The sequence below is a fragment of the Brachyhypopomus gauderio genome, chromosome 6 (genome assembly GCF_052324685.1).
Source record: "Brachyhypopomus gauderio isolate BG-103 chromosome 6, BGAUD_0.2, whole genome shotgun sequence".
Taxonomy (NCBI): domain Eukaryota; kingdom Metazoa; phylum Chordata; class Actinopteri; order Gymnotiformes; family Hypopomidae; genus Brachyhypopomus; species Brachyhypopomus gauderio.
This window is the reverse complement of record NC_135216.1, coordinates 20,622,668-20,640,396: the sequence shown is the minus strand read 5'-3', so window position 1 is coordinate 20,640,396 and position 17,729 is coordinate 20,622,668. Positions and strand designations below refer to the sequence as shown.

Genomic DNA, 17,729 nt, shown 5'->3' with positions numbered 1-17,729 from the left:
CTAAAAACAGGAAAGCTTCATATTAGGAGGAATACACATGAGACAAAAACAACCTATTGTGCGTCAATATGTTGGAACGTGTTGTGCTTAACATTACCATAACAGTAACCCGCCTGCGTGCGGTATAAAGGAGAGACTGCTCTGTCCTCAGAGTTCTTGTTCTAGACGAGACAGTCATGCTTTTTGTTACTTTTTAATAAAATCTCTTTTAACCACGTCTGAGTCCTCATCTATTTTCAGGAAATTTCCATGACACCTGCCAACCTCTTGGCCAGTACACTGGGCTGAGTAGTATTAAACAGACCCTCCAGAAAGTCGCGATGTTGCGATTTGCAACTTCAACGCAACTTCAAGCAAACCCCGCGAATTCAGGGCGGTGTTGCAACTTCAGCCAATCACCGCAACTTTCCCGCAAATTTGACCAATCACTGATGTCGTATTGATGTGACGTCGACAAACTCCCGCCTTACTTCCGTATATACGTTCAAGAGGAGCAGACTGAAAGCAGCGAGCGACGAAAATAACGGCAAAAAGATCGGGAAAAGCAGTATCCCGGTACACTACATGAAAACGGGGATAAACTGTCCAGATCCGACCCGCGAATTGATTATCTATGGCCCCCTGGATGATATTTAATTACTATTAGAACTGGCCCGCAGGCCACAGCTGCCCGATGGTGTTTTGCACGCACAAACACTACATTCCCCACAATGCAACGGTAGCCCGCGAAGTCACTGCAGCGCACGCAAGTGGCGAGGGTCTGAGATAAAGTTTATAAGTTTAAACTTTAAACTGAGATAAAGTTTATTTATCTCTGATCCATATCTATGAGTTACTAGTTCGCTCTGGCGCCAACCACTGGCGATCGATCTCGATATAATACTTAATTTGTGTCCATTTTACAGGCCGCCCGGTAACAACTTACGTTCGCTAACCCCGCCTCCCGTCAACAATTAATGTTCGCCACCCCCTCCAGATTCAAATCTCACTTCAAGCGATCTTGAAAAGTTGGCAACCCTGAATAAATAGGTAAATAGATAATTAAAATGGACTACTAAATAGAGGAAACCATACAACATTTACTCCCTATTGTAATGTACTCACAAAAAAGCAAAAACACACCGCAACTTCCATCGCAATTTTTTTGAAAAACACCCGCAACATCAAACATTTTAGCCCGCAACAATCACAAAAAAGGCCCGCGAAATCCTGGTGGGACTGATTAAAGGCTGATCAAATAATAGTCTATCATCTTTCCAATGCCCATCAATGTGTTTAAACAAGAAATGGAGTAAAGCTGCAGTAGCATCCTCCACCCCCCTGTTTACCCTGTATGCAAACTGCAGTGGATCTAGGTATCTCAGTCTTTGCTACTATTTCCTTCAATCAGTTTCTCAAATGCTTTCATCACAAGATGTCAAGGCCATAGGCTTGAAGTCAGAGGTCTGAGGGCTTAGACACCTTAGGTAGTGGAATGAAAGTTGATTGCTTCCATATACTAGGCACACATTTAAAAATGAAAGACTGCTTAAAAATCCTCCAAGCGATCCTCTCCTTCAAGGTTGTAGTGCCTGGTAGTTTGCAATGTAAAGTGTTTGAGGCTTTACATGGACATGCACTTAATGGTCATCAGTACACAGAAAACATTACAACCTCAATGCTACTGCCCACACGTCAAGAAACATAGCTGAATGGTGCTTCCAGTGCCCTGCTTTTGAAGTACGATGACCACAGACTCCTCACCCGCAAACCAATGAAAAATAAAATGAAAATATGTAAAACATTGTCATAACAATGCCTTTTGAAAAGATAGCAGCAAATTTAACTGAGCTGCCTCTCACTCAAAAAGGTAATCATTACTTACTTGTTGTGACGGATTACAAAATTCCTGAACATGTATGATCTTCCAGATCAACATGCAACAACAGTGGCAAAACATCCGTATGAAGACTACATCAGTCATCATGGAGTGCCCTACAGTCTTCACTAGGGTTGGAATGGTATGAGATTTTCACGGTATGATAAGCATCTCAGTAAATACTGCGGTATCAAAGGTGCAGCAGAATTCTTGAACAGTTCTCCTGAAATCAAACTTTTAGTGCAGCAGTCATTTGTGTTTAATATTCATGCCAGATTATGATGCAGAAACGTAAGCATGTCAAGTTTCTCAGGGCTCAATCTTGAGCGGTGAGGTGATAGAATACGTCCACTTGTACTGAACATTCTTTCAGAAGGCACTCTTGTGGCAGGGATACATAGATATATTTTTGCCACATTTGCCAGAAAAGGCATTCCTTCGGCATGCATTTTCCACCAAGCCAGAGGGTCAGCATCAGTGTCAATAGTAGGAAGAGACATGTATATCCTGACCTCAGACATGACCCTTTCATGGGTGTTTTAATTTCCTGAGGTTGCCTTGTTTTGCCTGGATGAACTTATTTGCTGTAGCAATGCAGACAGACCTTTACCTTTTCTCTTAGTAACAGTAGTGGTGCTGCTGCTGCCCTCTCCTGCCTCATTTTCTTCCCTTCCCTTTTGAGGCTGTTTTTGGCATGGGGACACCTCTGTTGCAATGGTTGCAGCTTCTTCAAGACAGGCCTCAACTGTGTCATCCAGGTTTTTGGAGAAGTTTCCCTTAAACGGGGCATCCACAAAGCAGGATACTATCAGCACTCATTCTAGCCGCTCTGTGTATCTGACTTCTAGGTCTTTCCTCATTACTTGCTTCATCATTATATATATAATTTTGCATACATTTCAGACAGTCATGGCAACCCCGTGGATACATCAAAACCGGTCTGCGATCGGTGCTTTAACTTCTTTGTACAGTTGCGCCCTCTAGCAATCCCATCGCCGGGCAAAATCTGTTTATCCACACAAAATAATTAATATCGCCGAAAATTCTTAAAACGCAAACACAACACACTGATTGTATTTTTTTTAACTAGTATAACATCCTGCATACCGATTTTCAACCATCTACAAGCAACTGTTTTCAAGAAATCCCCTTCTGGACACACCGTGTTTACAACATGTGGTTTACACGTGCAACTTGACTCGCCATTTAAATTGTCCTTTTAAAAAGTATACGAAGTAAGATGACCATGTTTTGTCACCTAAAAATCGTGTACTAATAAGGCTTTAATTTAAGACCTTAACATCGGAGATCCGTTGTGGTTAAGTACCTTAAAAAGCTTGCTCACCTCACTGCAAAATTTTGTGTAATCCACTTCCTGAATGAGACGCTCCGACAAATCTGGCCCCTAAGCGTTACCGAAGCGTTTTAAAAGCGGATTTGACCTCTTATTACAAAGCTGCAGCGGTTCTGCTTTGATTTGAGTGGTTTTTATTGGTCAGAAGTGGGGTAGTGACTTTGAATGACAGGTTTTACAACCTCTCACCGACGAGGTGTGAAGGGGCGGGGGGGGGGGGGGGGGGGGGGGTGAACCTATAAGCCCACAGAGACAAGCTGGAGCCTTAGAAGTGATTGAAAGCTGTTCTAACCAATAGTTTACTTCCTTCTGAAGCCCTAATTTGCCATGATTGGTCAATTATATTTTTAAATTAAGCCCTCGGAAAGTCGCGGTTCATTTCCAATGTCGGTCCGCTAGCATAGCAACATAAGCTAACCTTTGCTAACCTAAGCCAAGCTCCACAGAACACACTGTTCGGCGAAACTGAAGCAGCCGTGGATTATTTTGTTAGTTTTTATTCCGATTGCGGATACTTTCGAACATAAAAGGATTACTTTGTATGGAATATATGAGCAATTTTCAAAATTTTCGCCAACCCGAAGTGAGACGGTACACCCACATGTTAGCATGTTAGCTTGGTTGGCTAAGGGTGTGTATCGGGTGTGGCATATTTGGACAGGGTGTGGTGTCCAAAATATGACTTTGTTCATTGCGCTGAGGCGTTACAAAATTCGAGAGGTGCACAACCTCGCTAATCGACAGCGTGCGAGACCCTCGCGCACGGGCGGAGCCACCGCGATTACGTCATTTTCGCCGCTGACATTAGTTTAGCTTTTTTTGTTAAAAAATGTGTTAAGTCTGATACACTTCTGCCATTCTCACCGCTGTGCTGAGTAGCTGAACCGGAGCGGAGTTGCGCATGTGCGGGTCAGTTTCTCCGCTGGCTTGCTTTTTACCGGTAATAAGCAAACGCACAGGGTATGATAACCGTGCATTTTAATACCATGGTATACCGTGAAACCGGTTACTGCTGCAACCCTAGACGGGCATCTGAGGAATTTTTAAAATGGCCGCCTGGAATGTGGCTGCACAATGAGGTTAACCCCTTTGTGCAGCTACATTCCAGGTGGCCATTTTTTTAATTCCTCAGATGCCCGTCCTAAGAATGGATCGCGAGGTGTGCGGAGCCGCGCGCTACGGTCACTCACGAAAGTATAATCCATTGAAGCAGGTTCGGTAACCGAGGCAGAAACTGCTTAATCCAAAATATCCCGCGGAGGGAAACTTTATTGACAGCGCAACTGAACAATGGTACTCTTCGCTCTCTCCCTCTATCGGTTTCAAAGACACCTTACAGCGAGGACTTGTTTGGTCTACGTCTGACGCCGCAAAACCGAACCAACTCCAGATCACGGAGCTAGTTGCTCTTTTCTTGGGCACAAGCTCCGCCGTCATGTTTGTGTGTGTGTGTGTTGAGGGTGGATGGGTGGGAGGTGCTAAACTCACTGAACTACGGGAGCCTACAGTGCAGCATCGGTGGTGAAAATTAAATCTCAGAAAATCGATTTTCTTAAAAACACATCGTCCTTAACTGTAAATTCGAATTAATAGATAATATCGATTAATCGCCCAGCTCTACATACACTCAAGGACACATAGGCAGAGGTGGGTAGGAACGTGTTACATTTACTCCGTTACATTTACTCAAGTAGCTTTTTGGACAAAAAGGTACTTGTGAGAGTAGTTGTAATACGAAAGACTTCTACTTTTACTTAAACTTCAGGGTTAAAAAATATTTTAAGTAAAAAATAAAACTAAACAATTAAGAAAGAAATAGTAAAACTATTTTTTTGTACAGTCATGGCCAAACATTTTGAGAATGATACAAATATTAATTTTTACAAAGGCTACTGCTTCAGTTTTTATAATGGCGATTTGCATATACTCCAGAATGTTATAAAGAGTGATCAGCTTAAAAGCAATTAATTGCAAAGTCAATATTTGCCTAGAAAATGAACTTTATCCCCAAAAACACATTTCAACTTCATTGCAGCCCTGCATTAAAAGGACCAGCTAACATCGTTTCAGTGATTGCTCCATTAACACAGTGGTTGTTGATGAGGACAAGGCTGCAGATCAATCTGTCATGATCAAGTAAGAATGACACCACTGGACACTTTAAAAGGAGGCTGGTGCTTGGCATCATTGTTTCTCTTCTGTTAACCATGGTTATCTCTAAAGAAACACGTGCAGTCATCATTGCAATGCACAAAAATGTCCTAACAGGGAAGAGTATCGCAGCTAGAAAGATTGCACCTCAGTCAACAATCTATCGCATCATCAAGAACTTCAAGGAGAGATGTTCCATTGTTGCCAATAAAGCTCCAGGGCACCCAAGAAAGACCAGCAAGCACCAGGACCGTCTCTTAAAAGTGTTTCAGCTGCGGGATCGGGATGCTCAACACATGCATGAGCATCCTCGCCGTGTCGTGGCCCACCTCCTCCAACCGTGCCAAAGTCCTGAAGCATATCACCCCTTATGTTTATATCAAAGTTTGTGTTTGTTTTTTTTTATGTGCTGTTCGCTTAGCTTGAGTTCACCCCAGTATTTTCATCAAACACGCATGTGCATGAGATGAAAATACCGCCAAGCTTCCCAGTCAGGACAAGATTGTTTCAATAAACAATTTGTGTCAAGTTTGCTCTCAAAATGGCAGGGAAAAAATGCACAGCAAAACAAAAATATGAAGATGAATAGAGGACGTTTTTGGCAGAGTAGGCAGCCCTAGCCTGGCACCCTCCCAGACTTAACTACTTTAACCTACTCACCAACAGATCGAGAGGAATTATACAGTCTTACGGACTACTTAGAGAATACCAGCAGATCAGCTCTAGATACAGTAGCTCCACTCGAATATATAGCCTAAATGCCAGATTTAAAAAGCTCGCCCCATGGTACACCGACCAAACTCGTAACTTAAAACAAATAGCACATGAATTAGAGCGGGAAATCTACTAAGCAGGAAGTATTCCACTGTGCCTTATTGAGTACAAAAGGACACTCACTAAAACATGCTGAGCATACTTAGCCTCACTGAGAATAATAAAACCAACCCTAGATTTCTTTTAGTACTATAGTGGAATCTCTTAACGACCACAATTCAGAAAAGTCCGAAAGTTTTGGTTGTTACCTGAATTGTTCGCTATCAAAGGCGTTCGCTAACTGAGGTTCCACTGTATTTATAAACTTAGGCGCTAAACCTCAGATTCCAGGAAACCTAACTAGTAATGTCTTCATGGATTTCTTTGATAATAAAATAGAGAATACGAGACTAAATATAAATCTCTTTATAGTTAATCCATCTGGTCCGTCATCTGGTTTGTTTGATATTGACAAAATTTAGCATTAGAAGAAATGCTTGAAGCTTTTCATCCTCTCCCACAACCAGAATTGAAGAAACTTCTTTGCACTACTTGCACATTAGACTCAATTCCCTCAAAATTATTCAAAGATGTTACCTCTGGTAACAGTAGTTAACACATCCATTACAATGGGTCACATGCCTAAAACCTGTAAACAAGCAGCCATTAATCCCCTGATCAAGAAACCAAATCTTGATCCAACTGTACCATCTAGTTAAAGCTACAGATAAAATAATTTGCACTTCATCTTTTTTTTCAGGATTCTTGTTTTCTACTGGCCTAGGCCTGAGGTTCACGATTTCGCAGGGTTAAAATTACACCCGAATTACCTTTGCACAGAGCAAAATTAACTGCTACCCAAAGTGAATTGCTTTCTGGCATTCCCATCCAAATTACCTAGCTTTTTCCCCCACCAGATTCTGTTTACATTCTGTTTGACCCCAGCTCAAGAGTTCAAGTAAAGAGAACAGCAAGACTAACTTTGCGTTTGAGCTTATGCTCCTGGATGTAGCTGGAGTCCTCCTTTTCCATATCTTCCAAACTCAAATCCCTCTCTTGCAACCGTCTGATCTCATCATTGTAAACTTTTAGCAGGTTCTCCAAATATGCTATCTGAGTAAGAGCAAGAAGGAGAGAGAAAAAGACAAATTTAGAGAATGACAAAGAATGCAACAATAATGTAGTATAACATTCTAAATTCTGTGGCTTTTCACATAAAACATATGGGACATTACATCATTACTAGGGGATAACATTTTGGGTCATTCAGCTGTATGACTAAACTACGTGGGACATGACAATTTTAGAAATGTATTACAGACAAAAACTAAACTGAACAGATTACAATTTCAACCTAATATCTTTAATATTAAAATATCTGGAATACATTAGCATTATTACATTTCACCAAAACAGAACAGAAAAGTATCACAATATGAAGTTCTATGATTAGTACGGCCCTAGTAAATTTATGCAAAGGCTTCATTTTCATTACATTTTAAAATGTAATGGATTTCACAAACAATATTTACAACATTTCAGAACATCATCCAAGTAGCCTAAACACAATTACACAGCTAGGATAGTAATTTGCCTGTCCTAGTAAGCAAACATCTTTCCTTAATGGCTGAAATGTAAGCATTGGAAATCATCAGGTGTTAAGTTTAATTTTCTGTCATGAAATTAAAATAGTTTGTCGATAGGTTGCGCCATGCTAGCGTTAAAGAATCTGGTGCTTCAAACAACTTCTAAAACATAATAGCAACATATGTAATTAAACTAAAGGTTTTTGTCAAAACCAGAAACAAGTTTGTTAAATTCAAATCCACATCAGAGATCAAAAAGAAAATTTGTGTACAATGATCTTGTCTTGTTCATGTCCACAGCAAGAGATCACTGGTGCGTTTCCCCGATAATGAATGATCTTAGAGATTAACGAACAACTTTAAAACCACGTAACGTGAATTAAAACCACGTAACGCGTTTCCCAAAACCTACAGACATAATATAGGAGATTAAAAAGGTGCAGGACAGGACTTTTTTCCAGTGAATGTTATATTTCCTTATTTATTTTTCAAGTGGTGAGAGAACGGAAAACTTGTACCCCAGTGCCTTGAAGTCTAGATTATGTACAGCAGCTTTGCTTAGCTCATGTGCAATGCAGGAGTATGCAGAAATCCATCAGTGGGGTTACTCTAATCTGACCTTACTCAAAGTTACTTATATATGTAAAGGATTTCTTCACAGAGATTACATTGTATTTATTAGATACTACTTCAACACTGGAAAATGCATTTTGTTCAATTTAAATAATTTACTTTAAATGTGTACAACAAATAATTGCATGCACTTCTATCAAGTTATATTATTTGATTGATGTGAATGAAATCAAACCCTGGAATAAAATTAAATAATATATATTTATTCTCATATTTTAGCTAAAAGATCTTCAATGTAGGTTGTGACACTACAAAACCATGAAACATACAACCAACATTAATTTAATACTAGAAAAATACTGCCTAAATAATTCAAGCGAGTAACTTTGCTTTTCATTCCCATTGGATGTAGCATAAGAGATGCACATTTTTTTAAATATTTAGCTAATTTTGATTTCATGCTTTGAGATTAGCATGTGCTAATGCCATGCCAAGAACCTTCACAAGGTTTTTTTTTTAAAGGGAAATTAGTGGCCTCTATCCTATTTGAGGTAGAACTGCACATGAGCTTTGAGTTAAGTACCAAGTGAGTTACAAATGGGTCAGAACACTTATGTTACAAACAAGTTTACAATGTTAGTTATGAAGTTTTGGGAAACACTCACATTTAAGAGTCAGGGTTATAAAGTACTTAGCAACTTAGTTTAACTCTGTGCTGTTGAGTTATGCAATACATTTATTTTCCTCCAAGTTTACCTGTATTTAATAGAAAACTGGATAGGTCATGGGAAAAGGCTGACTTCACAGTCTGTGAATTTTCATGGGCATGAATTTGGTAGGGCCTTAATTATAAGATTTAAACAAGTTCAAGTCAGAACTACCAGTATAAAATTATTTAAACATCTCCAAGATGTAGGGTTTGGTGTTACAAGTTTTGACATGTAGCCTGACATTTTTGTACAATATTAAATACCTAAGCACTCAAACAAATCTTACCTCTTAAAACATTGCTATCATGGGTACACATGGTCAACTTCTTATTTTAACAACCATGGCTCATCACCTCATGCATGAAACAATACTAAGCGCTAAGAGACTATTATGATTTGAACATTTAGGTATATGGAGAGGTTATGTTTAGAAAGTTTACTCATACATTATCCTAAACCTAAGTACATCTTTAGCAGTCTTTCTGTATAATGCTGTAATGATAGATCTATACCTGTCTCCTGGAAGCTCTTTTTTTGGTGTTCTCCTCCTTCCCTTCTTGTTGTGCAGATACTGATGGATCCACCTCCTCTACATTCCCCTTCTCTTTTTCACATATGCTCCACTTTGTCCCTTGCTTTTTGACATTGGGCTGGATTAGGGCCCTCCTCTTGGCTGAATGCTGTTTGAGCACAGTGCAGAGTTCATTGATATAAACAAAGGTTTTAGCTGTGTTGGCTTGGGCTCTTGTAAGACAGCGGCCCAGAGCATTCCGGAACTCCACCGATGATAGGAAGTCAGGTGAGGCCTTGGAGTACTTCATCTGCAGGAACGTCACAACCTCTGGGTGATCCTGGGTGTGTATTTTGCAGTGCTCCACAAACTAAGTGAAGTTAGAAATAAGAAGAACTCATTAGTGACATTTGCTCAAACACAACTGACTCATCAAGCACAGTGTAGTGATGAAGCAGAAGCAGTAGTAATGCATTACTTCTTTGTTTTAGTTATGAGAAATAACTGCTTCTGCTTCATCACCACACTGTTTGATGAGTCAGTTGTGTTTGAGCAATTGGTTAAAGCTGAGACAGTGATAGCACTGCACCGTCATGTACTACTTAATTCTTGTTTTGTTTCATTAAGCCATCACTGATCTTGTTCTTTTTGAAAAACATTAGATTAGATAAAACTGACATTTTGCAGCTAAACATGTAACAAGTGGATTTGTTAGTTACATGTTATGTTCCTAGAGGGACGAATTTGAGTGTGACACACACCACGAGCTGAGAGGTTATGTACTAGTGAGTCTGCTATGTATTAAGGTTTAATAAACTTGATAGTACACAATAATACTGCTTTAACTGTCTATTCTGTATAGTTGGATAAAACAGAACAGTTGTAAATTACGAGCCACAGCTCAGAATGCCAACACTGACTTCAAAAAGCCAAGACAGTGTTAAACATTTAATCGATAATACCCTTGCTCTTCAACTGAAAGACAGTGCCAGACACCAAGTACAGTTTTAGAACCTTCAGAGTAATGTAAGGAGCAAAGTTCATTTTCTACAGCAAAACGCTGTAGCAGGCAGAATACTTTTTTGAACACCGAAACCTTAATGTGCAGGTCGAAAGTCTGAGACAAGTAATATCTGCAGCAGATACAAAATAATTGACTGTTTAGTGAATGCAATTATAACAAAGGCTGAAAGCAGACAACCTACCCGGGACTCGAACTCAGATCAGACAGCAGGTAAACAGGAGATTTGATTAGCGGACCAAAGAGCTAGCTCGATCAGATAGCAGCCAAAGTGACTAGCTCTGTCACAGTAGTTCAAATATATATGTATATTATTCTCTCAGAGGTACACATGAGCACCAACATACCTCTCCAAAAAGCTTCTCATTCTCCACTTTCAAGACATGGCCATCCTTCTTAGCAATGCCAAACGGTGACTCAGTGATGTGGGTTGGCTTTGACTGTTGGACCTTAGATGTGCTGGATACACATGATGTCGATTGAAGACGCACAGTGGATGAGGAAGGTTCTTCAGTATCATCATCGACGATCACAATGCTGTCCATTACTTTTATGATGGTTGAGCAAATCTGCTTCAGATTTCAAGTAAGAAGGGGATCAGTAAATAATTAAGTTAAACAATTCTATACTGAAGTAATGCTAACCGACTCGCACAGTGCTAAAGTTACTCTATGCAACAAATTTGTCCTTTGTAGCCTCCCCCTTTTCCCGTACCTTTCACACCTCCAAGTTGTGGTTTTACTCGTCATTCGCTTAATAGTAAAAGTTACTGTGTACCATTGCAGAAGGGCAATTTAGTACTATTAAACACAGGTTAGCGTTACATAACTTAACTTAACTTAACATACATAACTTAACATAACTTACATAACGGGTAGTAATAATAAATATTTCGACAGTTAATTTAGAAAGTCCGTTCCATTTTAAACATTTCAATTGTAGACATTTGTCTACCGCAGCTGATATTTAAGCATACGGTGCTGTCATGAAAAATACTGTAAGGCAACATTCTGACTTTGCTTTATAACCCAACGCCAATAGCTAGCAGTTACTAAGCAGTTAAAAACTTTAACGAATCATTATAGTTAGCTAACTAGCATCTTGCTAGGTAGCTAAAGAGTTGGAAGCCCATCGTGGTATGTCGACTAGCTAGCTAATTATGCTAGCTAGCGATTTGTCAGTGTATTTTTTGTGTTAGGACCCTTTTTAGTGCTGATATGGGGTACACAACCTAATCCCACGTTAGTAAGGGTAATTGTCATAGGTAACGTAGTTAGCTTGCTAGTTTAGCTAACTACCTGGATATCTTCGACAAATAGCAATGTTCAGCTTGCTAGCTTGCCTGCCAGCCTACTGTTAACAGAACCGACGCCGAGAGCGATGGTAGCTAGCAATATAACTATCGTTAGCCTGATTTCTGTTTCGTATGCTTAAATAGCATGTTAGCTAGCTAGCTAGAGCAACATTTTCAGCATTCGGATTTTAGCTGGTAAACAGTAGATTCGCTAGCTAGCCATCACTGTGAGCAGATTTTTAAGTGTATCAAAGTAGTTATCCACCATCACGATTCAAAATAAATTTAGCTAATAGATTCAGACCCAAATGTTGATGTTATAGGAAATATTGTGCAACAAAATCCAACTTACGCACAGCACTCTGGAACCCAAACGCTGAATTTAACTCCCCAGGTTGCCAGGTCTTTCAGATCCGATCCACCCTCAAAACTGTCATACAAGTCGTCAAGCTCCAAAACTTTGAATCAGCCTGGATCAAAACAATGCTTTATTTTTCTTATTTATTTGGCTATTTAAAATATTTCATGTGATGACTTTAAAATGCCGCGCGAAAAAAATCTTTCCTGCAAGTACAAAAGTGGACAATACCGCAAGTGAAACGCTCGTGGCAACACTGATCATTCGCCAACAACGAACTGCCTGGTTGGATAGAATCCAGTACTCTTTTAGGTCATTGGATGCAATCGTTTTCTTCTTCGTTGTTTGGTACTCAAATGACTTTTGGCGCTCATCGTCGCCATCTAGAATGGATGGATGGACGGATGTTCAAAATTGCATTACACATGATTTTGCAGAGAAGCAAAATTTTTAATTCATGAGTTTTGGTAGACAAAGTTAAATCTATTAATTGGCTTGTATTATTCGATTTATGCATCAAACACATCCTAAACATTTAAACTTTTACCTATCAGCTGGGGAAAAACATTTTTGGTTAGTCTTGATCAAAATAACAAAGGAACATTGAAACAATGTTGATTTTGGGTTGTTTTGGTCTGTTTTAGTTGATGACCATAAATCAACTGTAAATCAACATTGTTATTGGGTTGAAGTCTTAGCTATGATTCAACATGCCTAGGTGCTTGGTTTTAGTAGAATGCAGTATAGTATCCAGTATGTACCAAACCTAATCCATACTTCTGAGGTATTGTGGACATGAAGGTTCTGATTACTTGGGAAATATTTTCCACAGCCTTTGCATGACAGGATGCAGTACACCATGATGATAGGTCTGGTTGTGTACTGGAAAATTTGGCAGAAGGAGCATGTGACCCGAATATCTTTCACATAATGAAAATTACTTTGGTTGCATACTGCAAACCAATTTCAATCCCAACCAAATACTTATCATATACTCTAAGTATGTGAGTAGTATGTAGTAAGTAGACTATTTCAAACACACCCTGAGTATTGTTTGGGTTGAGTGTGTTGTTAGTTTTGAACTGCAGTTAGTAGAGGTACCCTCAGAAATACTCAACCAAGTACTTTGTATTTCATGGGTGAGTGAAGGTTAAAACAAATCTACACAAAAATCCCATACATCATTAATATACATACATTACACATTTGGATCTACTTTTAATCAAAAGTCAATGAAAATGAATGAAAACTGTAAAGGCCAACACACAAATAATTACACAATTTTTTTTATTTAAAACATATTGAAATTTCCTTCTGCTTTTCTTAACAGGCAATGATGGACCAGAATGGAGTCTGTAACAGTATTTTGAAAGAATTTACAAAACCTTTTTCCTCAGGTTATTTGAACACCCAGGAAAGCGTTTGAGCACCAGTTACTGGTCCTGTTAAAATTGAGATACGAGATACAATAAGCATACATGTTTTCAATGATAAATATAGTAGACATAACTATTTTATGTGATTTGGAAAGAGAATTTTGGAATGAAAAGTATTATCTGTTGTAATTTCTAGGTATATGTGAATAATATGGATATTACCTTGTCCTTCAAATTTATGTTGCTGGTATCTACAGGGATAGAATAATGAAATATAGATATGATAATATGAATTAAACAACTTTCACATTCACACATTAATCTCCAGGATACCATTCAACATGCAGTGCAAACCAATATGTTCCAGCTATACCAATATCTTATAACAAGATGAAGGTTTTTCCATTTCCTGAATCAAATTTGAATTTAAAATTAAAATTTAAAAGAAGCTCAATGCATATTTGGTGAATGCTATCTTACCACCAGAACTGAATGTCCAGAATAAAACCTTAATTACACCATAAAGCACAAGGGCTACAGCAACCAATGCCATAGAGTCTTCTATGGAAGGAGCACTGACACCTGAAATAATTAAAAGGTAGATTAACATTCTAGGGCTAACATTCTATCTGCTTCTTTCAATTTTAAAACAACATACAATTTTAACAAAAACAAATCTTCACACAAAAAAGAAAATAAGATATAGCAAAAGGCTAGATGACTTTGGACACCATTCCATCTCATACTCCTTGTAATCTTCTTCAATTTAATCACTTCCTTTGTATCAGTAATAACATCATAACAAAAAAAGCACTCATCATCTTCTTACTCACCAATGACATTCAGTGTCACACTAGCTCGTCTAGATCCTCCTTGGTGATTGGCAACACAGGTGATCTCTCCTCCCCTGCCGAGCCCTAGCTTGGTGGGTTCCAACTCCAGACGAGTGCTCTGGCTATAGGTGCCATCAATGGCCTGCCTGTGCCCAGTCACGCTGCTTTGGTCAAGATGTCGCCTCTTACCATCTGCCCCAGTGAACTCCCAGCCAAGGTCCAAAGAAAGAGGGACAAAACCAGAAGCCTCACAGTGGACTGTCACCACTTGCCCAGGGAGAGAGAGGGGAAGAGGCGAGGGGTAGATGGCAAGGGATGGAGGTTCTGGAAGAAGATGAAATGGGTAGATATACAAAGGGAATGAGGCTACTAATCATTATGTCAGTGGCCAATGTGTCATTGATGTGGACACACCTGATGCATTTAATTAATACAAACAAAAATGTCAATGTGTATGTTGATGGGAGCCAAGGAATGAGAAGTATCCAAAGAGTGGTATGCAGTTATATAAGTTAGAGAAATAAGCTAATGGTTGGGGAGGACAACCGCCTGATATTTTGGAGAGATAACATGACTCTGAGAGTTGAGAAATTATAAACGAGAAGCAGAAATATGTCTGCATAGCTCAACAATATCTGCTCAGAGACACCAATAGATAGACACACTGACCTAACACACAAGCACAAATGTACTTAATGATAACTAGAGCTCTTGAGAAGAATACTTGTAATTGATAGGAATTATGGAATGTGAGAAAGTAGGAGAGTCATAAATAAATGCATGACTTAAAAGAGCCAAGAAATGTGAAGGGAAGGGCAAAAAAAACTAAGGGGGCTAATACAGCTGTCAGATACTGAAGCAACTAACTACCAAGCTGTATATAAGGATCAATGTTAATACAAACCACGCATCCAGAGCCCTGAGAACCTGAATCTGCCTACCTCTGGGCTAGCGTCCAACTGTATATTTCAAATACAATGTCTCCCTCTCTTGGTTAAACATGCTTCATAAAAGTTTAGGGTGAATACACATCTCGTACTGCTCAGCACAACTCAAGTCAGTGACTAAACCCATCTTTGAGTTGAACAAAGTGTGTTGACACATGGGATTCGCTTGATTGCTCTTTGGCCTTCCAAAGCTGTGACAAAAAAAAAACCTTTAAATAAACTTGTCAAAAACTTACCAACTATCTCCAGGTCCATGGCCACCTGAGCCAGAAGGTGGGGTAGATAAATGGTGCAGATGTAGGTGCCAGAGTGCCTCACTTGTGCCTCCTCAAGGACCAGTGAGGCATTTCCCGTTTCATAAAGGGCAATGATGTCCAAGTCGGCCCCCACCTCTGATGTCTCAGCAAATCGATCACTTTTACCATCATAGGCCACAACCAGCCTCCCTTCACCCCGGAACTGGTAACGCCACTCCACAGCAAAGCCGGAACCATAAAGAGGGGAGGCTGGATTTACCCAGAACCCACAGTCTAAAAGAACAGGCTCCCCCAGTCTAGAGCGTACTGAGGCAGTTTTACTGGAGACACTGAGGATTACTGACAGAGTTAGCAAGAGGGAGACAAAGCAGAATAAATAAAAGTAATGTTAAAGAAATCTTTTTCCCACTGCTATCTTGATTCTTTGCACCAGATTCAACAGTGTGCCGTGAACAGTGAAATTGAATATAAAACATATATAAAATGTAACTCATATGAAATATTCTAATATTCTATATTAAAGATATTATCTGTTTTTATCCTTGTACCAAAGCTACAAATCACTGGGCTCTTACGTTTAATTAATGCAAAACCTTACCATTTGGCTCATTAGAAGCTGTTGAAGCTCGCATCAAATTTGATAAAATCAGCTGTCCATCAAGGCCTTGTGCTGCCACAGAAAACCAGTCAGCATCCAGGTATATTGGGCTTTGTGCAGAGTTTGTGAGTGAAGCAGCCCATCTGACCATAGATGCTTGAGGAGTGAAAGGGTTTATTTCACACTGAGGTTTTGTTACAGAGCCCTCAGGTGGATGGAGAGATGAGCTGCAGAAAGTACCAGCAGGATCTGGGAGATTTAAAGTACAGTTTATTATTGCTTGGTGAAACTTGGCGAATATTCTTTAATTATTTCCTCATAATACATGTATATATTTATCATACATTATGATCCGTTACAAGAATATGAAGCTCTATCCTATATCTGAATCTGAACAATACTGCCTGCTATGCAGGTAATAAATTGATTTCTGCAAAACAATTGCTTCATTATCTACAACTAAATTCTAAAAGAATTTCTTATCATACTAACCAGTCACATAGTAAATTCTGGAGGGGCTGATGTCGGATGGAGGTTTATGGTGGGTTTTTTCACTATCCAGGTTCGTTCTGACGTACATCAAGGATTTCTCCTGGCTCATTGGAGGGGAGAAACCCCCTCCACGACCTGGTTTTTCCTGTACAAACCAGCACTCCAACACTTCGCATCCTGAACAAATGGCTGCAAACCAAGTGACTTTTACTGACACGTTGTGCAATCTGTCATCGTTTATGTATTTCTAAAGGTTGGCTGGACACGCGAGATAAGCTGCAGCAAAATGCTAGACGGAGCACGGGCAGAACATGCTAAGTTAGGTTGAAGTGTAGTAGGACGCGAATAAACGTCTATCTTGTCTGAACAGTAGGGCTAAAATACATATAATAAACAAACACAAGTGCCAAAGGTGCAAGGCCACTTAGATACATGCAGCCACTATAAAATATTTTTAGCCGTTTTTAGCCATCTGTCATGTGGGCTACATTGCGACAATATATTACGAAGGCTTTTAACATGTCGAGTTTACGTTTAGTAAGTGAGAATGTATAATTGCTGTGAATGGATACTTACCGCCGACGAAGAAAAAGACGACAGCAAATATCGATATCTCGAAACTGGTCGACATATTGGGCATTCTTTGTTGGCTTTAGAATCAGAGCACGCAAGTGTGAGTTTATGTCCTATTGAACAAACTGAAAACATCAACGGACTTGAAATAAAAAAACAGCATCGTAAGAACAGTTTCACTTTTAAATTTAGAGTGCGCAAGCGCATGTCAATTTCCCTGTCAGAGGCCTGTCGTTTGTTTAATTCCATAAACGTACGGTAGCATTAATTTTCTGCATTATTTCATTCAATCTGAGGTTTGATCTATTAAACAATCACAACAATGTGTCTTTCAATCTTTAAAAAAATCATTAAAATCTTGTTTTATATGAATACGTTTCCCACTTCCACCACTAGAGGTCACATTGAAACCATTTTATGTGATCTTTACTGTTTTGTTGTTGCATGATTTACCGGAAACCCGGGTTCATACAAGGACGCGCTC

The 17,729-nt window shown here is 39.3% G+C and overlaps 2 protein-coding genes across 10 annotated transcripts in view; both read right to left on the bottom strand.

Moving 5' to 3' along the window:
* The window catches only part of daxx (death-domain associated protein), a 33,701-nt gene extending 21,256 nt beyond the window's left edge, over positions 1 to 12,445 (bottom strand). The window contains exons 1-5 of one of the 9 annotated variants that reach the window (XM_077009544.1): positions 12,401 to 12,428; positions 12,164 to 12,281; positions 10,865 to 11,089; positions 9,498 to 9,866; positions 7,098 to 7,229 (exon numbers count right to left, since the gene is read on the bottom strand). In XM_077009544.1, coding sequence (XP_076865659.1) covers positions 7,098 to 7,229; positions 9,498 to 9,866; positions 10,865 to 11,062 — 699 coding nt within the window. In that variant the 5' untranslated portion in view covers positions 11,063 to 11,089; positions 12,164 to 12,281; positions 12,401 to 12,428. Of the gene's footprint in view, positions 1 to 7,097; positions 7,230 to 9,497; positions 9,867 to 10,864; positions 11,090 to 11,231; positions 12,142 to 12,163 lie in introns of those variants that run through there. The other 8 variants (XM_077009545.1, XM_077009550.1, XM_077009543.1 and 5 more) reach the window with 8 other exon arrangements.
* Positions 12,446 to 13,426: 981 nt separating this feature from the next.
* Positions 13,427 to 17,442, bottom strand: tapbp.1 (TAP binding protein (tapasin), tandem duplicate 1). Its single transcript, XM_077009552.1, has 8 exons — positions 17,249 to 17,442; positions 16,673 to 16,861; positions 16,181 to 16,429; positions 15,562 to 15,921; positions 14,379 to 14,702; positions 14,026 to 14,127; positions 13,768 to 13,796; positions 13,427 to 13,611 (listed from the first exon to the last, which is right to left on the bottom strand). The coding sequence occupies exons 1-8, from the start codon at positions 17,310 to 17,312 to the stop codon at positions 13,603 to 13,605; spliced, it is 1,326 nt and encodes a 441-aa protein (XP_076865667.1). The 5' UTR covers positions 17,313 to 17,442; the 3' UTR covers positions 13,427 to 13,602.
* Positions 17,443 to 17,729: the final 287 nt, after the last annotated feature.